Source organism: Brachypodium distachyon, chromosome 3 (genome assembly GCF_000005505.3).
Source record: "Brachypodium distachyon strain Bd21 chromosome 3, Brachypodium_distachyon_v3.0, whole genome shotgun sequence".
Lineage (NCBI taxonomy): Eukaryota > Viridiplantae > Streptophyta > Magnoliopsida > Poales > Poaceae > Brachypodium > Brachypodium distachyon.
Genome location: NC_016133.3, coordinates 48,364,633 through 48,388,914, shown reverse-complemented (window position 1 = coordinate 48,388,914; position 24,282 = coordinate 48,364,633). Strand labels below are relative to the sequence as shown.

The following is a 24,282-nucleotide window of genomic DNA, read 5'->3' as shown; positions in this document are numbered from 1 at the left end:
GCATATGTCAGCTCAAGCCTCAAAATTTCAGTTTGCAGATGATGGAATTGCTTGCCATAATAGTATAATACTGAATCTTCAAGTCATATGTTTGTCTTTTGGCCGTATGACAAATCACAAAGTTATTAGTTTATTACTTAATAGTACTATTACACTAGCTAGATGACTAGAGAAGATCTCAACCACTTTGGATCTGCAGTGCTCACCATGCCTTGGACACTTGGGCCCTGTGGTTCTATTCATCTAAAATAGTATTACTTCTGTACACGAGGCCATGGGGTTATAATTGAAGTGTTGCTCGTATCAGCAGAAAGTAAAGATCGCGCCAGTGAAAATGCTAGTATTGTATTACATCCAAAAACTGCTATTGTATCATCAGCAGTATGAAGTGCACAGTTTCTTAAAAAAAATATAAATGTACGTTCATGAACTTATGTGAAGGGTTCCTAATAATATGGTAAAATAAGATTACCTCATTTTTTATGCATAACATTGATGGCCCACTTGCTGTTTTCTCGATAACTATATATACCTCATTTTTACTTCAGGATTTAAATCATTTTTTTACCTCTGACCATTAATTCAGGGTTCATTTTATAATCTTGAGTATTACACAAAAAATCTTTTATTTGTTACATGAACATTCAGTTAGTCGATTGTCATTGGGGTTTCGGTTACCGCCCTTTAACCACATTTCCTAGGCACCCCAGGTAAATGAGTTTACGAACAATGCCTTCTAAAAAATAATTGAAGGCACTAACGAACAGTTTTAAATTCGTGGCCTTCGGATTAGGAGATATAGCTTGGTCCATATAGCACTATGTTTAAATTTGTGAAATACTGTAGGTTCAGTAACGATTTTATTATGGAAACTGAATTCAATATTTGATCACAAATCCCATTCGGTAAATGGTCAGGATTTGAGCAAAAAGGCTTGGATGTGGTAGTGGAAAACAACATAAAGAGGGGCTGTTGGTCAGACATCTCGAGTGAAACTATCCCTTGAGCAAAGAGGCACGCTCAACTACCGCATTGTCGGGCATCAGACACTAACATGAATAACACAAGAGTCTCTGGTGACCGGGTGGGGCCACAACCTGTATATGGGCGCAATCTCGTTGCATGCAGGGGTGAAGCCGGATATACCATCACTAGTGTCAATAACCTAGTAGAAGTAACTTATGTTTACTTTCCACTGGGGTCAATTTAATATTTAGACTGGTTTTACAAAAGTTTGGACGACAGTCATCGGTGTCAACTGACACCGGTGGTTACACTGTAGCTCCGCCCATGGTTGCAGGGCAAGACCACGAGAACAATGGTGTTGAGAAGCCTAGGTCTCACACCGAGGGAGTCTCTGGCATCATATGAAAGATGAGTTGCAAATGACCAATGTGGGGAACATGACAGCTCATGAGAGTGTCGGAATGATTTTTATCCGGTTTTCCGCTAATTAACTGGGTATCCAACCTTCTTAATTAATGAGATGATGCAAAGATTTTGCCTCCGTTAAAGAAAATGACAACGAGAAGGACAAGCAGAAGACAATCAGTGAAATGTTAGCCATCTCCAGCAAAAAAAAACGTCGCTGAGAGTGCTTCATGTGGAAGCTCCCAGAATCATCAGAAAACAGCAGAAACGATGAGGCAGACTCAATAACTCATCAAATCAAGAAAATGAAAGGCGTATGGCGCAGCACACTCTAGATTAATGCGACTGCCAATTCGATTATGCGTAGTATATTGTCCGTAGTAGTAAGTCACTCCCTGTCCATGGCCGGGATAATGAGGTTATTCAACATTGACCAGTTCCGATCGTAATGCTTGTCTCGCAATGTTGGAGCATCCAGTAGACGGTTCTTCCTCCGTAGCAGTCCTTGTCTCCTTACATGCTTCGTAAACTATTGGACCGTGCGATACGCTGAGTGATTAGCCAGGCCAGCATGTCCTGAATCTTCTGGGTTTACATGGCCCGTGCATCAAGACCCGTGCAAAGACAGCTGAAACAATAAGCAAGCATACATACATGAGCACTTTAGCAGCCCACGCGCGGTTAACTGAGCTGAGCTTTAGCCCAGAGACCCAGAGTAGGCCCAACAGAAGGCCGTGCGTGCACGGACAGCCATGCAAGCAGATTGGCAGCATTGAACGAACCTCCTTGATGAAAAGGGAGCTGAACCAACTGCAAAAGCCAACCAAAATGTCTTGTCTGTGTTTGCACTTTGTTGCAGGGCCGGTCATTTCGTTTATTAAGTACGACGAATCCAGTTCTTTACATACACTCACAAACAACTTCAACACCAGTAAGTAGGTGGTCATATTACTCCACTGTTCAGTATATCTTCAGTAACACAACACAACATCAAACAGGGTGGATCTCATCAGATACTTTTTCACAATGCAGATAGCATCAGGAGTTGTTGGCCACACCTCAGGACAATTTCTTTGCTTTCTTATCCTCCCACTCCTTGCGTTTAGCATCAATCAACTTTTTTACATTGGCATGGAAGCCAGGATATGGCTCGTACCCAACAAACTCATGAAGAACCTGACAACCGACGAGGTTAGCATGAATCATAAGGCAATCATGTTATCATTGATCAGGGAAGACAATAGCGCGATGCTGAAAGTTTACCTCTAGAAGCACAAAGAATGGAGCCATCAAGAGAGCCTGGGCAAGATTGTCAAATAAAGCAGGTGCTCGCTTCTATGATCAGAACAATAGTCAAGCATAATCTGTGGCAAGAATTTTATACATCAACGCTGAACCTAATAGCATGATAGAGACTTGCCTCAAAAACTCCATGGCCAACGAATTGCATAGTCCAACAGAACACCTGAGTTACCAATACAACCTGCAATAAAAAATATGAATTTATGTTTGAGCCATCGATCTTTTAGTGATTTTCTTGTTTATCAGCTATGAAGCATCTTGAAAAGTGGCAACTATGCATCATGCTTTATCTTGAAAGCAAAACGCTGTCGGGATTTAAATTTTAGAAGTTAAGAACGAAGGAGATTAAATCCACATGTAGGCACCTGTATGAACTTTAAATTTTAGAAGTTAAGAAAGAAGGAGATTAAATCCACATGTAGGACACTGAGATCGGATCAAAAGAACCATGAATTTGTTAACTACAGTGGTATTTGCTCATAAATAAAAACATGCTAAGATGCTTTCTTGCTATCACAGTTATGCAACTAGAGGCCATTAGTTGATCAAAATCATGGGCAGTGACCATTGACGGTGCAACAATTTGCAGTGGATGGAGCAAGCAAACAAGTAATTTAGTGTGCCTTTTTGTGGTTACACGTAGCTCAATGTAAAGACTTGATGCATCAACCAGCACAATAATCAGATCAGGTACTATTCAAAGAGTTCATCTGGCACGACATTCTACACATGGTGTCCCCTCAGAACCACATCATTTTGTGTTACAGAGTATAACTTCTCTGCTGCAAGATGGCCATTTCAAGGTGAGTGTATTGTAGAAGTTAGACATTTGCAGTTAGTAAAAAAGTCTCAAGCTAGCAATTTATTCTGTGAGTGAAGTACATGTTAGCATCAAGAGATGATTTGAACTCTTTTCTCTAAATGGAAATCAAGCTTTGGTTGCTCCATATTTTCTTTTTCATGTTATATGATGCTGTTAAACCAAGATGATCTTCAGCAAACAGCCACAAAATCTCAAAATCCCTATCCTCACTGAAGAAATTCAGCGCACATAACCTGATCAATCCAATTGCAAATCAATTATTTCTGCTCATAGCCTATTGCACATACACCAAATCAGAGATTCTTATATGGCCCAATAAAGTACAACCACACCACAATGAACTGGATCAGAAATTCAGCCACACCAAAAATAGTGGCTAATGTTCAATGTAAGCATCTTCAGTCAGCTTAACCAGTACTCAAGATTGGGAAAAGGTTTCACTCCAGATCCTATTAACTACATCAAAGTATCAAACCAATTTCCATTCAAGCAGAAGTTCAACCAAAGGTGAGGTAATCAACTAACTATTAGGACCACAGTACTTCAGACACAAGTCAATACCTAAGAAATAGTGAATGCCTCACTAACAACTGAACTAGGTAAAATACAGAGAGAAAAAATAGCGCAATCTCAAAACCGCAAATTGCGATTACAGTTTCACAAAATCTAGGAGGAGTACCTAAGATTCAGTGACTAGGCACGCATAAACCGTAAACCGTATCATGAATTTCATACGGGATAACCACATCGGTAACAATTGGATTGGCAAAACACCAAGTCTCACCGCTCCTGCACGCAATCTAACAAACACATCGGACAGCAAGCAGCAGACACAAGAGACATAACCATGGAACGCTCAATCAAACGAACAAAGGCAAAAGGGGGCGGGGTTTCTGTAACCTTCCATCCGGTGGAGAAACCGAGCCGGGCGGCGAGGGCGGCGCTGGCAGCCCAGCAGAGGAAACAGAGTAGAGCAGCAAGGGCGCCCGACCGGCGGTCGAGGGAGATGTAGAAGGTCCCGTAGATCGCGGCCGCCACCGCGGCGGCGTGGACGGAAGGAGCTGTGATGTGGAGGAGCAGGACGGTCGTGAGGAAGATGGGCCAGACGAATAGCATGTGGATGAACACGTTGACCGGGTTGCTGTGGTACGCGCCGTAGAAGGCGAAGTGCTTCTCCAGGTCGAGGAGGCCGCCGCCACCCATCGCCGTGCGTGTCCGCGGGGTTGCTGGGATTTGCTTCGGTGAACACGAAGGACTGTGTCAATTTGCGAAGGGGTACCAACCGCACTAGTTTTTTTTATAGCCTAGACCTTTTTACCCCTGTGCTGTCAACGGGCGCCCTTCCTTTCTTATTCTGGAAAACGGAGAGGGCGAAATCTGCGTTTGGAGAGCCTGAAAATTTATAAAAAAAATATATTCAGAAATCATGTTTTTAAGTTTCGAGCAATTCTGAAAATGTAAACTTGTTGATTTTTTCATGATTTTCTTTAGATCTAGAAACTATTTTTTTATTTGCTGACAATTTCGCCCTCGCAGAAGCCCGAGCTCACTTTCAGGTTTTGGAATCTATCATCGTATTGTTCATGGTTCCACACCCTCTCATTGAGCTACTGGCCACCATCTATCTACGGAGTATGGAAATATATTAAGCACCGTTGCTAACAATTCAAACTTTTGGGTGAATTTGTTAGGTGCATCAATTCAATATGGTGTCAGAACCATGGGGTTTCAAGTTCATGACCCAGCCAATGCACTATTAATTAAAATAGTTGCGGCCTTTATCGAACCCACGTCTAAGGCCTAAAGCAATCTAGACATGAAGGGACGTGTTGAAATATATTAAGCATCCTTCTATAATGCATCAATTCCCTATCTAGACGTGATGCACCATGGGGCCTCCAAACGCCAATCTCAAGAGGAGCTCATCGACGGCCAGACATATAACACAGCCACGGTTGGTGCAACAACATTGAGCACGGTGGGTGGAGGCGCTATGCAGCACGAAGGATGTGACAGGATTGGAAAGGTTATGTGGGGATTTAGTATTAGGCAAAAATTAGATTTATCGTGGAGGTGACATGGATGGCACGTGGATGGGCTTTGGCTTGGTTCGATCGAACTAGAGTGGGCTAAAAAGTAAGATAAATAAAGATTACACGTGTACGGATTCACAATGTGACAATGTCATGGGACTCGGTGGACACATGCCGGCCTAACTCGGCGAACAGATAGAGGATAGGCGAAAACTCTGCAAGTGTCCAACCTCCACCCAGGGTCCCGTGGTAGTTTATACTGGGAACCAAGAAAGCCTCAAGATATTTCATGGACATGCTTTTCTCATAGTGCATCTTTCTTTGTAACCGACTGGGGACTTGTAAACCTAACCCGGAAGCACTATATAAGCGGGGTGACGGAAGAACCCCAAGAGGAAGACTTCTCTAGAGGAACAAATTCCCATGGGCTTTACTTTTTACACACATATCAAAGTGACCTCGGGAGATCTGTTCTCCGGTATCGCTCAAACACTAGACAAGATCAATACAACCACAACACATGGGAGTGGAGTGGGGTATTACCTCGATGTGCGTGCATGAACATGTCTAAATTCTCGTCTTTGGTTACCATCGGTGATCTAATGCCGTACACTACGCAAAACAAATATTGCCGGTAATAGACACCAACAAAATGTTCCGTTTCTGCAAGTGTTCCATAGGAAAAGTTGTCCCATTTCCACTCCCGTTTTCACATTTTCTCTCTATTTTCTTTTTGTCATGGAACTGACGGAAAAATTCCTTTCATTTTGTAGCCGACGAATACATGAGAAGGAAGGAGGGAGAGGCTTACGAGGACTCAAGCCTGGCGCTCCAATCTTGTTCAAAACTTAGAAGGAAGTGACAGAAAAATACTTATGTTATCCAAATTCAAAACACTTCTATTTACAACAACCGATGAATTTTCACTTTCTTTCTCCTACTTTGTACTTCCTCCGTTCCATGATTCTTGTCTCAAATTTGTCAAAAAATGAATGTGTCCATTCCTAAAAAAATTCTAGATACATGTAATATTTCAACAAGAATTATGGAACGGAGGGAGTGATTGGAAAAAAAACATGCATATGGAAATCTGGTCAGTTCTGAAAATGAAAAAATAAATCGAGTAACTCTTAATAGCGACCCCCAAACAAGAAGTAAGGTCACCATCCTTGCATACAAAACTGTAATGTCATCCTTCGGATAGTTTTTACTTGACCAAAGTGGCGGTTCAGGATCTTGTTGCGACAGTTCATGCAGGAACTTCGTACAAACTCCGGTCGCGCCTCGTTCAAAACTAGAGCTTCAAGCTCGGAATATCGTAACCAGAAAATAAGAAGAAGAAAAATGAAAACTATGTGCGTACGGATGGGTATGTAATAGCGCAAAAAGAAGGTGTGTTGCAGTCAACTTTGGCGTTGTTTCGTCTCGAATAAAATGCTGAGCACTTGCGTCTCTCATTTGACTAATTGAACTTTGGTCTGCAGGGCATCGCCGTCAAATCCGGCATTAGTGTGAATTCAGCTCTTTGCCATCCTCCATTTTCAGCCTACTTCTTGAAGCAGAGAACCATCCGTTATATTTTGCTGTCTCATTTTTTATTTTATTTTGCGAAAAATATTTTGCTGTCTCATGCGTGAACCAGAATACTGGCTAAATTTCTAATGGCATGTTTAGCGAGGCTTATATATTGCTTACAAAAAAGCTCCACGAGTGGCAGCGCTAGCGGTGGCAGTGGCACGCACGCCTCTCTATTCTCTTGTTAGCTACTCGTAACTCGGACGCTACAACAGCTTCTCGGCTTCTCGCACGGAGAACTTGCGGCCACGGCACGCCTCGCATGAGCGAACCTCCGTTCCCATGTGCCCACAGGCCACAGCGCACCTCCCCACCACGCTGATGCCGCCCCGAGCATTCCTGCGAGCCAGCGAGGAAGACACCGAGCCGGGCGGTTCATGTCGTTCCAGGCCATGGGCGTGGTTGTTTGGCCCGTCAAAGCCCGTGCTCTATGTGTCTTGTTATGTGCGGCACATGGGCTGGTTTCTGAAATGGGCCATGGTGGATTGTTGCTGATCGGGACCCGCCCGAAGCAGATAATGGAACAAAGGCCCAGCTCCGCCTTCCACATGGCCCCTTTAATCTCGGATAGAAGTTATAAAAAGGAAGAATAAATTTATGTGATTAAAGGGGAGGAAAAGAAAATTTGTACCGGCACCATCGGGTGCATGTCTCATGTCTGTGCGCTGGGGAAAGAATCGTTTTATATTACCATTGTAAAAGGTAAAAGAAGGGCAATTATAATGGCATTACTGCGATGTGGAACGGTGTGATTTTTGTTTGTGCGATTCATTCAAGTAAAGAAAATCTAAAGTAGTTGGGTGAAAATCTCTGCTCCATATATCAAGTAATAGTTGGATCAAAATCTCTGCTCCATATCATTTGTAAAAGAAAAATCAAGCAGAAAACAACTGATCCTTGTGTGCAATGAAATTCAGAAAGATTCTTCAGGCATCACATCTGAGTCTCCGAGAGTTCTCTCTGAACCTCAAACCACAAGATGTGCAGCAGGCATATCTAACCATCATCTCCAGGGTCGAAACGGAAACGAGCTAATTTTTTTAAAATAATACGATTTTTTTAATAATTTTTAAAAATAATATGCGTTTTAAAAAAAATTCAAGAACAATACGGCCTCGGCCTGGACCAGACCGATTAGGCCCAGTCGGCCTGGCCGAAGCTGATAAGGCCCTGTCGGCCTAGGCCAGGCCAACTGGAGGCCGGTTGCCCAGCCCAGGCGCTGAGAGGAAGCTCTCGGCCTGGCCCAAGCTGACAGAGCAGTCGGCCTTGCCAAGGCTGATAAGGGGCCGACGGTGTGGGTCGTCGGCCCTTCGTTGCCACCGGCCAGCTCGTACGTACGTGACTATACGCTTGTAGCTTGCCGTGCTCGATCCATCCGTCCATGCATGCACTGATGCACGATCGTTGATCACGTCTGTCGGTTCTGCGCCTAGCTTAGCTAGACCGTTCGTTTCGTCCGTCCTTGTGACCGCTGATCGTTGGATATGTATATATCCCGTGGAATGCAAACAGCTAAGTGCGACCACGGTTGCCGCCCGCTTGCACTGTGCTGCGTACGTTGCGTTGCTGCTAGCTATCCACGCGAGGTATGTACGTACGTACGTTGCCCTAGCATGCGCACGCGCCTGAGGCATGCATGCACGTGTGATTCTGCTTGCAGCAGGTAGGCATGGCTCGAGAATGCTATTTCTCTGTGCCCGCGACCCACCCCGTCGGTCCCTTATCGGCCTTGGCAACGCCGACCTCCAGTCGGCTTGGGCCGGGCCGACAGGGCCTTATCAGTTTTGGTCAGGCCGACTGAGTCTAATCGGCCTGGCCCAGACCGAGGAGGTATTATTTTTGAATTTTTTTAAACACGTATTATTTTCAAAAATATTAAAAAAAATCGTATTATTTAAACAAAGTGGATAATACCTCTCTCTAGTCTCTACCATACGACCCACGCCCTTCCCTCCAGCCCCAAGAAAACAATCTCCTGAAGTGCCGAACACCAACAGAACCTCACCCTCGCTTGCACGTACTCCACTCCACTCCACTCAGCTGAGCTGAGTGGCTGACTGAGCTTTGCCGGCAACAATGGCCACCCTTGCCAAGCACCTCATCCTGTGCTCCAGCGCCACCTCCTCCAACTCCTCTCCCTCGAACCGCCACCGCCCGCACGATGACGGCGCCGACAAGCGCACCAACGCGCCGCAGTCGGCCACGCGCCGGCTCGCGGTGGCCGCGTCCACGGCGCTGGCCGCGACGGCCGCGCTCTCCGCCCGGCGCCCCGCGGCGCCGCCCCCGGCCATGGCTGCCGAGGCTGCCGCGGTGCCGGCCCCGGCGCCGTCGCCGCCCGGGAGCGTGCCGAGGTGGGGCACGCGGTCGTACGTGCGGGAGAGGTTCTTCGAGCCCGGGCTGACCGCGGAGGAGGCCGCGGCGCGGATCCGGCAGACGGCGGAGGGGATGCGGACGCTCCGGCCGATGCTGGAGACCATGTCGTGGAAGTACGTGCTCTTCTACGTGCGCCTCAAGTCCAAGTACCTCGACCTCGACCTCACCACCGCCATGGCCGCCGTCCCCGAGCCGCGCCGCCCCGACTACGTCCGCGTCGCCAACCAGCTCGTCGACAACATGACCGAGGTTAGTGTAACTAATTGCAACAATTTGATTGCCTTTTTTCAGCAATCAGCACTATGTATATTTCACTCTGTAATCTGTGATGAACTTGCCGTGCAGTTCGACCGGTTTGTGCGGACTCCCAAGGTGTACGAGTCGTACCTCTTCTACGAGAAGACCCTCAAGTCGCTGGATGAAGTTGCAGAGTTCCTCGCATGATCCTGTACAGTATATATACCGTAATCCGTAGGTCTAGAAATGTGTTGCTTCCTTAAGATTCCACTCTTACAAACTAAACATGAAATACTAAGTTGCCTCAGCAAATCTGTAGCAGATGCAACTTTCTACGCAGTTTATACACGATGGATTTCAACGCGCTGCGACTCTCACACGACGGATCTTAGCTAGTACTACTAGCAGTCTTCAGTTGACAACCGTGGTTTATACATTGCCAAGTTAAGTTCTGGCCTTTATCGAACAAAAACACGACAGATCTTAGCTAGTACTACTAGCAGTCTTCAGTTGACAACCGTGGTTTATACATTGCCAAGTTAAGTTCTGGCCTTTATCGAACAAAAAGAGTTAAGTCTTGGCACAGGGATCGTCCAAAATCTATGTGGAAAGTGCATATGGTCATATGGATCATCAAATGCCAAGGAGAGACGAAGAAGGAGAGACAAAGAAAGGGAAAACATCGTCACGCCTCGTGCACAATAAAACAGTGACAAATATTTATGAACGCAGGGAGCACTAATTTTTCTGACCAGAGAGCAGCACATTTTGGATCAGCGCCTCAAGATTCGCCAACGACCTCGCCTTGGACCGAACAACAGCGTCCTTCCACTCCGCTGCCTTCTTCCTCATCTCCCTCCCCTTCTCCCCACCACCCATCGCCTCCTTGATCCTCCCGGCCACCGTCTCCCGCCGCACGTCGTCTCCGATCTCCATGGCGACGCCCCACTCGACGCACTTGTACCTGCAGTTGGTCTGCTGCTCGGCGAAGAAGGGCCAGCACAGCATCGGCACGCCGCCGCAGAGGCCCTCCACCGTGGAGTTCCACCCGCTGTGCGTCAGGAACGCGCCCACGGCGCCGTGCCGCAGCACGGCCTCCTGGTCGCACCAGCTCGCCAGGAGGCCCCTGTCCTCGGTCGCCTCCAGGAACCCCGGAGGCAGCGCCGCGGCCTCGCTGCCCTTCACGATGTCCGGCCGGACGATCCACAGGAAGTCGTGGCCGCTGTCCGCGAGCCCCCACGCGAACTCCGCCAGCTCCTGGCCGCTCATCACGGTGACGCTCCCGAAGTTCACGTACACCACGGACCGGGGCTTCTTCTTGCCGTCGAGCCACTCGAGGCAGGCGTGGTCTTCTTTCCACAGGCCGGAGCTTACAGTGTCGAGGGGTCCTTCGCTGGGGGCGATTTGGTCGGCGAGGAGGTTGAGCGGGCCGATGGTGTAGACGGCCGGCATGATGGCGCGCATCGCGTCCAGCGCCGGCTGCTCGAGCTCTTCGACGGTGTTGATGACGACGGCGTCCGCGGCCTCGGCGCGCTCCACTTCGTGCAGCTGGAAGGTCATGAGGGTGTCTTGGGGGTCAGTCGTGCGGAGGAAGCTGGGGAAGTCTTTCAGCCGCATGTGCTTGCTCATGCCGGGCGCCCAGTCCACCGGTGTGTCCATGAACCCGTTCGTCATTTGCTCTTCATCTGTTCCCCACAAAAGAATTGTTGAGATACTCAAGATTCAAGACCATGTTGCAAATTTGCAGGTAAGAATTGGGAGTTACTCTGTATTTTAGGAAAAACAGAGGATTGATTACCTTTGAGGGGGATGATGCCTTGGTCGATCAGGGGGCGGAAGTTGCGGTAGCCCATGTAGCCGCAGGCGCTGGCCGTCCAGAAGAGCGCGCACGGCACGCCGAGCTCCTTGGCGGCGTCGATGCTGAAACTCATGAGGCTGTCCGCCACGACGCACGTGACCGGCGGCACGCCAGCCGAGTCCGAGCCGCTGTTGAGGCCGGCGAGCAGGCTCCTGAAGTGGGGGAGGCAGTTGGTCTTGGTGGCGTAGGAGAGGGACGCCGGGTCCTGCGTGGCGTCGGCCTCGGACGAGGGCAGGCCGTCAGGGATGGCGGCGAAGACGAAGCCAGGGAGGCCCGCCACGGCGCCGGGGCCCCGGGAGCGGATGAGGCGCCGGTGGTTGTATTCGGTGTTAACGAAGGTGATGCGAAAGCCTTTGCAGTGGAGGACCTTGGCAAGCTTCATCATCGGCGTGATGTGCCCCTGCGCCGGGAACGGCAGGCACACGGCGTGCGGCTTCTCGCTGGCCGGTGGAACGGCGTCCATCTCCGGAGCTCGGCGTGTGGTAGATCGTGTTGTTTGTGCTCTTGTTTGTGGATGGGCCTGAATCTGGCTCTTCGATTATTACACACGAGACTATTACACACCCCTGTTCACCTGCAGCTCCAAATAAAATAAGCAGCGGCGAAGAACGAAGTGCCTATTCGTTTCAGTTTACCCAAAGTTTTTGTCAAGGTTATCCTTGCCAGCGAGAGCTGGTCAACACTGACAAAAAAAAGTGGTACTCCACTGCAAAGGCTGAAATATTGGCTACACATCGAGCACGAGTCAAACATACCACAGCAGACAGCTTGCACCGACGCCCACCCATTTTGACTTCGAAATTGCCTTGCCGTCTCGGTGGGTTTTGGCTATTTGCACGTCTGTACGTCATTGTTTCACTGGCTACCTCTAGAGTTCATCATACAAGCAAAAGGGTAAGGGCACGTCCAATGCTAGGTGATTAGATAGTGCTTCAACTGGACAAAATTAATACAGAAATATTAAAACATCACCTAATACTCTCTGCCTCCACCGCGCACAGCAACAAGAAGGCTAAGCGGTCGACGATTCTTTTTGCGTCGATGTTAGGACGAGCGCAGGATTAGAATTTGCAACTGCATTTTGGCTGGTATTCTGATCCTGGCATCGATATATAAGCGCCGCGCTGTACGTGCTCATCAGTACAGCAGAAGACTAGAAAGACCTACTAGAAAACCTAACAGTTGGGCTTGTAGCGTTCATTTTTTAACTAGCAATTGTTTCATTCGTGTTTAATTAGTTGCCGCGCTGTACTCTGAATTTTCCGCTGTTCAATATGCACATCTTGAGTCATCTTTATCCTTTTCTGTACTTCTTAAAAAGGACAATCGGTGCCAGCGTTCTGTCATCACTTATATTACAAAAACTTCTGGACTTCTTTAATGTAAACAGTATATCTATTGCACTAAGAAGGTACTAATGATGTTCGCCATCAAAATTAAATAAAATTATCTCTTTACTCCTTTTGTTGGTGCCGGCGGTCCGTCGCCCCTTTCTATTATAAAAATCTTCTTGAATTTTTAAATTTATAAACATTTGACCTATTGCAATAGACTGAGATAATAATAATGTGTGTCACCAAAGTTGAATAAAATTACCAACAAATGCTGTTAATTCATAATAGTGATGTTTGCCACTAATTTGTTTTATCACCCGTATGCCGCTGGTACTGTTAAAGAAAATTAAACATATGAAGTTTCTTCCTATGTTCCAAGGGACTTCAACTTCAAGGCTGGGCTTGAAAATCAGACGCTGCATCAACAAAAACATATACAACCTACGAACCATAGGAAGGCAGTTTTTTTTGCACAACATGCATCTCCCTTTATTACGCCAAATAATGTGGAAACTGGTCACACATACGACGTGCACGACGACTCAACAACGACTCTTATTCTAGTGTGTAAAACAACATGAGCAGCATTTTCATTTTTAACAGCAAACAACGGGAGCAGTATATGATCCAGATACCAATTATCAGTCGACGCAAGAACTCAAGTCGGTGACCCATGAGTCCGCATGTTTCTCACCCGGGGATTAGGACATCCTTGAGCAGATCCTCAAAGTTGGCCAACGACCTCCCATTAGGTGATGTTGCCCGAACAGCCGTCTCCTTCCATTCCACCGCTCTCTGCTTCATCACTCTCCCCTTCTCTCCTCCCATGGCTTCCCTGATCCTCGCTTCGACCACCTCTCGGCGTACATCGTCACCGATCTCCATCCCCACACCCCACTCCATGCATGAGTAACGGGTGTTGGTCTGCTGCTCGGCGAAGAACGGCCAGCACAACATGGGCACCCCGACGCTCAAGCCTTCCATTGTGGAGTTCCACCCGCAGTGTGTGAGGAATAGGCCAACCGCTTCGTGCCGCAACACCGCCTCTTGCTCGCACCAGCTCGCCAGGAGGCACTTGCCCTTGGTTGACTCTAGGAACTCAGGGGGCAGCACGGTGGTGTCACCATTCACCAGGTCATTCCTCAGGATCCATAGGAAATCGTACCCACAGTTGGCCAAGCCCCACGCAAACTCCACCAACTCTTGGCTGGACATTGTAGTTATGCTCCCGTAGTTGACGTACACCACGGACCGCAGCTCCTTGCCATGGAGCCACTCGAGACAGGAGTGGTCTTCCCTCCATAGGCTAGAGCGTATCGCACCGAGCGACCCATCCTCGGGGACCAGCTGCTCGAAGAGGAAGTTGAGCGGACCGATGGTGTAGATTTGCGGGAGGATGGCGTGCATGGCGTCCAGCGCTGGCTGCTCCAGCTCGTCGAAGGTGTTGATGATGATCGCAGCCCCGCTACCGCTGCGCTCTACCTCGTGTATCAAGAAGTTGAGCATGATGTCACCGCGGTCAGTTGTTCGAATGAAGCTTGGGAAGTCTCTAAGGCGCATGTTCTTGCTCATCCCACGAGCCCAGTCCACCGGCGTGTCTAAGTACTCGTTCGTCAATTGCTCTTCATCTGCTCAAATAGCACACATATAGCACAAAGGTGAACTTTTCTTTGACATCTAGCACAAATGCAAACTTGGTTGTTAGTTGTTACAAGCTTATATCATTGCACACTGTACTTTTTTGTGATTGTTGCTTGATTAGTTAGCATTTCTGCACTCAATGTGGCAAAATTCTTTTCTTCAGCAAAACAGTCCAACCCCCTCGGCGATTTCCGTAGGGCGTGATTTGTTTGATCATGGTCATTAGGATGACTTTTGTAGACTATAAGGATAAACACAAACATAATCCAACATTTGGGAAATCAATCTTGGAACCATGGTGAATCTTGCAAAAGAATTTGGGAAATATTTGTAACATGTTGAAAGTCATTCTGAAACCAAGATAAAATTTTGGGAAACAGCCGTTGTTGCCTGACTGCTCTGGTCGTTTTCCGTATACTTCTTATACTCTTCCTGCTCTCTTTTTTCTCTACTCCCATGAGCGCTTCTCCTCCACTACCGTTCTTCCTCTCTTAAGTTCGCACCAGCGATTGTCAGACGCCTCAAATTTGATGGTTAGAGGTAAGCTATTTTAAATATTTGGATGTTGCATCTGTTGTTTTTACAAGTTCCAAGCTTGTACAAGTTTTGTTGCATATAAACAGGCGACATGTAGCAATGTTTCTAGACGTCTTTTCCGAAGGTTATTTTTGTTGTTGCATATTTTTTTTTGAGGAAAGTTGTTGCATATTTTCTGACTCTTTCCCACCGGTTTGTTGTAAGGACCAGAGATTTGTTGCATGCATGAACAATTTCTTCCGATGAGTGTGTTTGAAATGTTACTCATATGATGAATGGACCCCGCCAAATGGCTCGTCTCAGTTAGAAAATCCCCTTTGGTGCGACCAGACCTGCCTTTAAACGTCAAGATGACAGGGACTTTACAAGTCTAAGGAAGAAGAAGCAATAACGAATATACTTTCTCTGTCCATAAATGTATTCAAATTTGACATTCAGTAAAAAAATATAATCTCGATCAAATTTTAAAAAGTTTGTTTAAAACAAAGCAAAACCATCTTTTCATAGAATACCTTTGATTCTTAATTTCTTATATAGAGTACCTTTGAGAGGAGCAAAGCCCTCGTCGATGAGGAATCGGAAGTTGCGGTAGCCCATGTAACCGGAGGCGCTGGCAGTCCAGAACAGTGCGCATGGCACGCCGAGCTCCGCCGCAGCGTCCAAGCCGAAGCTCATGACGTGGTCCGCCACGACGCATGTCACCGGCGGCACCCCATCAGGCGTGCCGTTGAGATCGGCAAGCAAGTCCCTGAAGTGGGGGAGGCAGTTGGTCATGGTGGAGTAGGAGAGGGACACGATGTCCTGCGTGGCATCGCCGTCGCCGACGTCGGATGGAGGCAGGCCGTCGGGGATGGTGGCGAAGCGGAAGCCCGCGAGGCCCGCGACGGCGCTGGGCCCGCGAGAGCGCACGAGGCGCCGGTGGTTGTACTCGGTGTTAACGAAGGTGATGTGGAAGCCTTTGCAGTGGAGGACCTTGGCCAGCTTCATCATCGGCGTGATATGCCCCTGCGCCGGGTAAGGCAGGCACACCGCGTGCGGCTTCCTGTCGCCCGGAGCAGCACCCATCTTGTTCTTGTCGCGCGCCCTGAATGAACTACAGGTCGAGATCGAACTGTGATTTCTGTATGTATTTATAGTGTCGACTGTCAAGCACTTCCGTGCAGCAAGAATTGGTGGTAGACATTGATCAAGGCAATACTACTAAGAAAGTAAGTTTTGCTTTCAAGAAAAGTTTATTCTTAAAGCAAATTAGTTGCCTTATTTGGTAGTATAAAAAGTATGACAGGTGTATTAATCAAGTCTCGAAACCCATGTAATATGGAAAATATATCTAATATCCACTTTGATTTATTTACGTCGGAACCGGATACCATGCAATCCATGGCCGGACACCAAGCACTCTGCAATCATGCTCCCAGTTTGTTTATTGGCCCTCACAAAATCTTCAAGCACAAGTTTACTTATTGGTTGGTTCTTACCTCACGAATTTGTTCCTTGGTTGGTTTAAGGCCAAGTTGCTTGCGCTGCCCAAGGCCTGTCCTGCCATATAATTTCAACGGGGCGTAGGGCAAGACAATGTACTCTCTCCATCCACAAATAAGTGTACTTCTAAATTTGTCTTAAGTCAAAAATATTAAAGTTTGATCAATTTTATTGGAAAACGTAACAACATTTATGGCACCAAATTAGCATCATTAGATCCGTTCTGAGAAGTAGTTTCATAATATGCCGATTTGATGTCACGTGTGTTTCTACTATTTTAAATAAAGTTAGTCAAATGTAGAAAAAATTAACTTAGGACAAAGATAGATGTACATTTATTTGCGGACGGAGGGAGTATAAAAGAGGCTAACCCACTCGAATAAGAAACAAAGACTCTTATTGCAGTGGTAGTCCGTGCTAGCTATGAGTAAAACAAGAGCGGCTCTGACCCTAAGGGGGCGAGCGACAGTGTGAGCACCATACCAAGGCAAACCGAGCGCGGCGGTCCTCTAGGTCCACGTGTGTGCTCACTGTAAGCGGAATAGACTTTTATTTGCGGATCTTTTGCAATACCCATGATACAACAAAATATCCTAGAGACCTTTAACAATGATGATCCTAGTGTATCTTGCTCCATTGCGAGTCCTTGCGAGATTAAAGCCATCGTTCGTACATTCTTCTTCTCTCTACCTCTTCCCTTGCGTGTTCCTCTGATGGACGAAGAACAGCCTTACAGCGTATGGTCAGCGCTTGATCTGCGAGTAATACTTGTGTTGTGCAGAAGAATCGATGAGATAATCAGAGCGATGGCCATTTATTTATATGCCACCAAGCGACGCCGTGTCTCCACCCTGCAGACGCATCTGTTAAACAACGGATGCATCTTTTGGAAACAGCAGAGCGTCTCTTCGCATTTGCACGTGGCTTGCCGTCGCTTTGCTTAATCTCTCACGTGCTAAACTCCTTCCTAACTACGCGGCTCCCGGCTGCAAGCAAGCTATGACGCTTCCATGCATCCCTTCACACGTATACCCACGTGCACTTGTATGTGCCCATCCGATGCATGTAATCTCTAATTGATTACTAGCTCTGATTTAAAAAACGTCTAGATACATGTAATATTTCATAATTTAAGATAGGAGGGAGTACACATACACATATATCGTTGTGAAGATATAATAGAGGAAGAAAAGAGGGAATTAAAACCCATAATTCCAATCAATTAAATTAGCATCATCACACTAATCTTTTAACATTATAATTACACTATAATTTACATTGGCCACACAAATATTCTTACACTCACTCCTCATGGCTCTATGTTGTCTATACACTACTAGGCCTAGCCAGCTGGCCCAATACACTTGGGCCCGAGCATTACGGTCTTATCAGAATTTCAATTATAAGAAAAAATATTAGTCGATTTACTGTTCGGCTCTTTGCCACACTTAGACATGATAAGCATTCTCGTGAGGCGAATTTCAATCAACAAGCACAAATCTCCAGACACGCCAGAGTCCGGACAAGGATACAATGACACGGCGAGACGCTCAGATGCCTAAAGCCACACAGACGTGCGAAGATGGGAGGCCCTAGTCCGGGTGATGCCCGTCGTGTAATACAAAACGTATGCATGTGACAATGAGGAAAAAAGAGAGTAAACGAGCAGGCTGAGTAATGTTAAAATGTTTGAAGAGTAAAACAAGCATGGTAGAGAGTAATTTGTTTGTTTTTTCACCAGGTTGGCTGCCTGTAGCTGGCATTGGTTCCTTTTGTTCTCTTGTACATGACTTTTCTTGTCCCTTTAATGAAAAAGTAGAGCTCCTGCTAGGTTCTCAAAAAAAATCATGATATATTTCTTTATATTGACATAATGATTATTATTTTGATGTTTATATTATGGGCACAAATTCTAATTCGCCCCACATCCGAAATCTCAGGACCGACACTGAACAAGAGGACAATATTTATTTGTTTAGATAGATGGCAGCAACTAATCGATGCAAGAACTCAAATCCATGTCAAGATCTCAACTTCACCAGCTTTTTCACTGGGGATCAGTAGTTCAGTACATCCTTGAGCAGATTGTCCAGGTTGGCCAACGACCTGCCACCAGGTTGTGTCGTCGTCTGAAGTGCGATCTCCTTCCATTCTGCCGCCCTCCGCTTCATCTCCCTCCCCTCCTCGCCTCCCATGGCCTTCTTGATCCTCGCTTCGACCTTCTCCCGACGTACATTGTCGCCGACCTCCAAGCCCACACCCCACTCCATGCACGAGTAGCGGGAGTTGGTTCGTTGCTCAGCGAAGAATGGCCAGCACAGCATCGGCATGCCGGCACTCAGGCCTTCCATCGTGGAGTTCCACCCACAGTGTGTCAGGAACATGCCAAGTGCCTCGTGCCGCAACACCGCCTCCTGCTCGCACCAGCTCGCTAGTAGGCACCTGCCCTTGGTCGCCTCCAGGAACTCAGGGGGCAGCACAGTGGCATCGCCCTTCACCAGGTCATTCCTCATGATCCACAAGAAATCGTACCCGCAGTTGGCCAGGCCCCACGCGAACTCCACCAGCTCTTTGCTCGATATTGTGGTTATGCTCCCGTAGTTGACGTACACCACGGACTGAGGCTTTTTGTCATGGAGCCAGTCGAGGCAAGAATGGTCTTCTCTCCAGAGGCTGGTTCGTACTGCGGCGCGGGAACCATCATGAGGCACCAGCTGCTCAACGAGGAAATTGAGCGGGCCGATGGTGTAGACGCGCGGGAGGACAGCCCGCATGGCGTCCAGCGCCGCTTGCTCGAGCTCATCGAAGGTGTTGATGATGACAGCGGCCATGCCATCGATGTGCTCTACTATCATGAAGTTGAAAAGGATGTCGCATCGGTCCGTCGTTCGGATGAAGCTCGGGAAGTCTCTTAGGCGCATGTGCGTGCTCATCCCTGGAGCCTGGGTCACCGGCGTGTCCATGTACCCGTTCGTCAGTTGTTCTTCATCTGCTCCAAACCGCAAATTACAGCACATTGCAAAACTTAATTGGTTAATTCGTTACAAACTTGCAATATTAATTGTACGCTATTCCTCCGTTTCATAATTTTTGTCGAAATATTACATCTATCTGGACACTTTTTAGGAATAGATACATCCATTTTTGACCAAATTTGAAACAAGAATTATGGAATGGAGGGAGTACATGTTTTGGATTATCCCTGATCGAGGGAGTCCTTTGTTTGTGTTGAACAAACTAAAGAATTTTTGCTGTGTTGAGTATATAACAGATAACCATTGCCATGTAAAGTGTACTTGACCCGCTCTGAAACGGGACGAAACGTGGACGTAGGACTCGTAGCAGGACAGAGTCACAATCCATGTATAACAAGGCCCTCATCCATGAGGAATCGGAAGTTGCGGTAGCCCATGTAACCGCATGCGCTGGCAGTCCAGAACAGCACGCACGGCACGCCGAGCTCCGACGCGGCGTCCAAGCTGAAGCTCGTGATGTGGTCCGCCACGACGCACGTCACTGGCGGCACTCCGGCTGTGCTGTTGAGGTCTGCAAGCAAGTCCCTGAAGTGGGGAAGGCAGGCGGTCATGGTAGAGTAGCACAGGGACGCCGGGTCCCGCGAGGTGTCGGCGTCGGACGGGGGCATGCCATCGGGGATGGTGGCAAAGCGGAAGTCCGGGAGGCCTGCGACGGCGCCGGGGCCATGGGAGCGGACCAAGCGGCGGTGGTCGTACTCGCTGCTGACAAAGGTGACGTGGAAGCCTTTGCAGTGGAGGACCTTGCCCAACTTCATCATCAGCGCCGCTACTACAAAACAGTGTATTTGTGACGATCTCGTCCGTCACTGATGATCATCATCATCAGTGACGGCCATACCACGCCCGTCACTGATGAGTGGTCATCAGTGACGGATGTGGTACGCCCGTCGATGACCACTCATCAGTGACGGGCGCGCCTCATCATTAACGGGCACGCACCGTCACTAATGACCATTCATCAGTAATGGGTGCGGGTGGCCCGTCACTAATGGTTCAATGTGAAAAATAACAAAATTCACAAAAACACACATCACTGGCGGGCTTGATATCTAGGCCCGCCACTGATGAGCCTTGGAGACATTTGAAGATTGAATAAATCATAACTAATTCATAAAAAATCAGAAAAATGTGATTCTTTTTGCGAAAGTCTTATTTTTTTTCTTGCTTAACATGATGGAACAATAATATCATGTGTTAACATTTGAAAAATGAACGATGTAGTACAAACTTATACGGACTATCAGGTATAAACATGTTTGTGTGTTTGAAGCCAAGTGCAAAAAATGGGATATTTTGTGAAGCAATTACAATTTATATGGTTTAAAATGACACCTATCCATTTTTTATACGAAGTATATCATATTGATAAAATTATAAACCATTTTAGTTACACAAAATACCTGTATATTACAGTTAAAATGGAAAACACAAAATACTTGTATATTAGTAACGGGTGATGCTTTAAGGCCCGCCACTAATAGTTATTTGGGTACAGACACCGGCCTGTACCGGCCTGTTGTTAGGCCCAGCTATCCTTAGGGTTTTTTGGGGGCAGTATAAATTGTTCGTCCCATCTCTCCCACCAACCCGCCGCCCATCGATCTCCCCCAGCTCCCTCCATCTATCTCTTCCCCGCCTCCCTCCCCCTCCCGAGCCAAATCTCCCCTTCTCCTCCCGATCCCAACCTCCCCTTCTCTCCCATCCCAACCTCCGGCCCCTTCTCTCCTCTACACACACCGCGAGAGCCAGCCACTCTCTCTGCCCTCCTCCTCTCCCTCGTCCCTCTCCCAGCTCTCCCTCCTCTCTCTGCCGCTGTGGAGGCCCGCCGCCGCCTTGTGCCCGGCCGACGCAGCCTCCATCGGCGCCAGATCCGTCCAGTTCGTCGCCAGATCCGAGAAGGCACCGCCGGATTGAAGGAGTTCGCCGCCGATCCAGTATGTATCTCCCTCGCTCCCTTCTTACTCTCTCTCTCCCTCACGATCTCTCTCTCACCCTATTGCAGATGACGACAACGCTGCCACCGAGGAGAGATGAAGCGGGGGCCGGCCGCTAGGAGGAGGCGACGGCCGGGACAGCTAGGGTTCTTTTTTTTCTTGTGTTTCATCCAATGTTTGTTTCTTGATGTGATGTGATCAATCCCATGTTTCTGATAGCAATGCATTTCTTTCTTGATTTTGGTCCCTGCTCTTGCCGCCGTTTCGGCCCCCACCGGCGAGCTGCTGATTCCGACCGGGATTCCGGCCTGTTTTTTTTTGAAATCGTGAAAAAGTTTTAGTGTCGGTCATGGTTTTGTGCCCGCCACTGATGTGGTGGACATTAGTTATCATCACTGGCAGGAAGTTAGTAACGGACGGCCTGCCCGTTACTGATGTAGTTTTTCGACCGACACTGATACCCGTTTCTGTAGTAGTGGCGTGATGTGGCCCTGGGCCGGGAACGGCAGGAACATGACGTGCGGCTTCTCGCCGGTCGGAGTGGCACCCATCTCGGTTGGAACAACTGTGCTTGTGGCCACAATGGCACGGTGTGAGATCGAGATAGGCAATCAGAGGGGGATGAATGATTGCGCGGAAGCAAATTAAAACTTTTCCCGAAAGTTCAAACCCTAAATCACCTTTCTGTCTGTGATAGTAAAACAGCCGTAACTTTTGATTGGATGAACCAAAAAATACGTATGAGTATGCAAAAGAAAGATATTGAAATTATCTAACCAACGCAACAAAAATAAGCTCAATTGGACTTACCAAACAAAATATATGATCAAAGCAGTAACAGCTGACAGAAAGTTACGAGAATTAATCTATAATCGATTTCAAGGAATAACAAGAAAGATGAAATAATCGCGATCTTTCCTTGATCTCGTGGTAAACCTGCAGCAAAGTATTATGAACTCGTGATAAACCTGCAGCAAAGTGTTAGAAAGATCTAACACGAAGAATCCACGAAGATCCGAGAAGAACAGAGACGACACCGCCAACGAATCTCTTTATTACAACGATGTCAATCGATTACAAAAGATGCAACCATGCATCCAAGAACTCTCCAAGAATTGATCTAGATCCAAAACTCTGAGTTCTCTCACGTCCTTGCTAAAACCCTAACTAGGACACCCTCTATTTATAAGGGAAAATCCGCGACCCTAAACCGAGTTCGAATCCAACACGAACTCCTCTGTCCCGGTCGGTATTCTACCCGTGGGCCCCGCATACAACCTCAGATTGAGATGAGTCCAAAAGCAAAGTTGTTCGTCCCGACGACGGGCACAACTTTCTTGTGTACCACTTTTCTATCGGACGCCATCTTCATGACGTTACTGTTTAGTCTTTAAACAGCTCTCATCCAGCCACGGCTGGACCTACATGTCTTCACATCGATGCCACTCCATAGCTCAACTCTTCTTGTGATGTCTTCAAAACTCGACCCTCACGTATCGAATATCTCCAATACCGTACATCTCCGGTATAAACAACGTACGACAAACCGGTGCCCTCCCGGATCATCGTAGGCTTCACTTTCATTGTTCCTTCGCACGAACGTCCCGCATGACCTTGATCCTCGACCTCAGCTTCTCCCAAGATTCGTCCCTCGAACCCGTCACCGACCACGTTCCTCTAGCTCCGGCAACACCTGAAAGTGAACACACAAATAACCAGTACGAGCACAAGTCCACGACTTGACTCAGGGTAAGTTTCAACACAACTCACGCCATGTTTTCACATATGAAACTAATGGATCAACACAGCACTAGCAAAGCACTAAGTCCAAACAAGATACATCTCATCACATAAGTATCCATATTACCCAAAGTATCCACATCAATGTTTCACTAAACACTTGACAATGTTACATATCACCTATGATTTCACACACAATACAACATATATATAGTCAATCTGGCGAGGCCATGACTAGGCATACTAGCTATTCACTCCGTCCAGAAATAAGTGACGTGGATTTGTATAAGAATCTATACAAATCCATGTCACTTATTTTGGGACGGAGGAAGCAGTAGATAGTAGTAAGTTGATCACTCCTTCCGTCTCATATTAAGTGACGAAATATTACTTGTATCTAGACATTTTTGACTATAGATACATTCATATTTGGACCAATTTAAATCACTTAATATGGGAAGGAGAGAGTACTATTATTCATGACTACCGGACGCCAAAACACACTCTAGAATCATGATCCCAATTTGTTCATGGACCATCTCACAGTACTTATTCTTTATCTTGGTGCATGATACTATGCCATTCATGATCGGGCACCAACACGCAATCTAGAATCATGCGCCCAATTTGTTCGTGGTCCATCTCAAAATCTTCTAATACAAGGTTTACAATATTATCTGTTCGCAAAAACAAAACAAAAAATGTTTGCAATATTATGGGTTGTTTCTACCTCACAAATTTGCTCCATTGTTGGTTTGAGGTCAAGTTGCTTTACCCCACGTAGGACCACGGGTATGTATCTTTATCGTATCCACCTCGACACAAATTATGAAGGTGTTGCATCTTCTTTTGGCCTTTGATTCAGTTTTGAACATAGACGTTAACCCTAAATTAGTAAAACCACAAACGGGCCAGGCCAAATGATGCAAGGTGCTGATAACAAGCATCAAACATAGCGAAAATTTCGCGCCGCTCCGCTGTCTAGCTTGTCTAGGCCAGAACGGGAG

General features: G+C 47.1%; 4 protein-coding genes, 1 long non-coding RNA gene and 1 pseudogene across 7 annotated transcripts; 2 read left to right on the top strand and 4 right to left on the bottom strand.

Moving 5' to 3' along the window:
• Positions 1–2,207: 2,207 nt before the first annotated feature.
• LOC100839624 (uncharacterized endoplasmic reticulum membrane protein YGL010W) lies at positions 2,208–4,786 on the bottom strand. The gene is made up of 4 exons (XM_003575177.4): positions 4,397–4,786; positions 2,792–2,854; positions 2,635–2,706; positions 2,208–2,547 (listed from the first exon to the last, which is right to left on the bottom strand). The coding sequence occupies exons 1-4, from the start codon at positions 4,697–4,699 to the stop codon at positions 2,431–2,433; spliced, it is 555 nt and encodes a 184-aa protein (XP_003575225.1). The 5' UTR covers positions 4,700–4,786; the 3' UTR covers positions 2,208–2,430.
• A 4,238-nt stretch (positions 4,787–9,024) lies between these two features.
• On the top strand, positions 9,025–10,053 carry LOC100839323 (photosynthetic NDH subunit of lumenal location 2, chloroplastic). Its single transcript, XM_003575176.4, has 2 exons — positions 9,025–9,726; positions 9,823–10,053. The coding sequence occupies exons 1-2, from the start codon at positions 9,181–9,183 to the stop codon at positions 9,919–9,921; spliced, it is 645 nt and encodes a 214-aa protein (XP_003575224.1). The 5' UTR covers positions 9,025–9,180; the 3' UTR covers positions 9,922–10,053.
• A 184-nt stretch (positions 10,054–10,237) lies between these two features.
• LOC100839018 (7-deoxyloganetin glucosyltransferase) lies at positions 10,238–13,131 on the bottom strand. 3 transcript variants are annotated; one of them, XM_024462358.1, is made up of 4 exons: positions 12,545–13,131; positions 12,328–12,440; positions 11,513–12,146; positions 10,238–11,399 (listed from the first exon to the last, which is right to left on the bottom strand). In XM_024462358.1, the coding sequence occupies exons 3-4, from the start codon at positions 12,033–12,035 to the stop codon at positions 10,453–10,455; spliced, it is 1,470 nt and encodes a 489-aa protein (XP_024318126.1). In that variant the 5' UTR covers positions 12,036–12,146; positions 12,328–12,440; positions 12,545–13,131; the 3' UTR covers positions 10,238–10,452. The 3 variants fall into 3 exon arrangements, with proteins under 3 accessions (XP_024318126.1, XP_024318125.1, XP_003575223.1); XM_024462357.1 differs by having other exon boundaries at positions 12,328–13,131; XM_003575175.4 differs by having other exon boundaries at positions 11,513–12,440.
• A 237-nt stretch (positions 13,132–13,368) lies between these two features.
• Positions 13,369–16,219, bottom strand: LOC100838716 (7-deoxyloganetin glucosyltransferase). Its single transcript, XM_003575174.3, has 2 exons — positions 15,627–16,219; positions 13,369–14,534 (listed from the first exon to the last, which is right to left on the bottom strand). Exons 1-2 carry the CDS (start codon positions 16,147–16,149, stop codon positions 13,597–13,599), a joined length of 1,461 nt encoding a protein of 486 aa, XP_003575222.1. The 5' UTR covers positions 16,150–16,219; the 3' UTR covers positions 13,369–13,596.
• Positions 16,220–18,623: 2,404 nt separating this feature from the next.
• On the bottom strand, positions 18,624–22,086 carry LOC100840640 (annotated as a pseudogene).
• On the top strand, positions 21,205–21,781 carry LOC112271991. Its single transcript, XR_002965601.1, has 2 exons — positions 21,205–21,535; positions 21,604–21,781. It is a non-coding gene; the product is annotated as an uncharacterized LOC112271991 (long non-coding RNA).
• Positions 22,087–24,282: the final 2,196 nt, after the last annotated feature.

Bases quoted from the DNA above. Each gene is read 5' to 3' on its own strand.
- LOC100839323 (XM_003575176.4), top strand. From the start codon at position 9,181: ATGGCCACCCTTGCCAAGCACCTCATCCTGTGCTCCAGCGCCACCTCC. The intron at 9,727-9,822 runs GTTAGTGTAACT...CTTGCCGTGCAG, and splicing joins TCGTCGACAACATGACCGAG to TTCGACCGGTTTGTGCGGAC.
- LOC100839018 (XM_024462357.1), bottom strand. From the start codon at position 12,035: ATGGACGCCGTTCCACCGGCCAGCGAGAAGCCGCACGCCGTGTGCCTG. The intron at 11,400-11,512 runs GTAATCAATCCT...TGTGGGGAACAG, and splicing joins AGGCATCATCCCCCTCAAAG to ATGAAGAGCAAATGACGAAC.
- LOC100839624 (XM_003575177.4), bottom strand. From the start codon at position 4,699: ATGGGTGGCGGCGGCCTCCTCGACCTGGAGAAGCACTTCGCCTTCTAC. The intron at 2,855-4,396 runs GTTACAGAAACC...TTTTTATTGCAG, and splicing joins GTTTCTCCACCGGATGGAAG to GTTGTATTGGTAACTCAGGT. The intron at 2,707-2,791 runs GCAAGTCTCTAT...TTCTGATCATAG, and splicing joins TTGGCCATGGAGTTTTTGAG to AAGCGAGCACCTGCTTTATT.
- LOC100838716 (XM_003575174.3), bottom strand. From the start codon at position 16,149: ATGGGTGCTGCTCCGGGCGACAGGAAGCCGCACGCGGTGTGCCTGCCT. The intron at 14,535-15,626 runs GTACTCTATATA...CTATTTGAGCAG, and splicing joins GGGCTTTGCTCCTCTCAAAG to ATGAAGAGCAATTGACGAAC.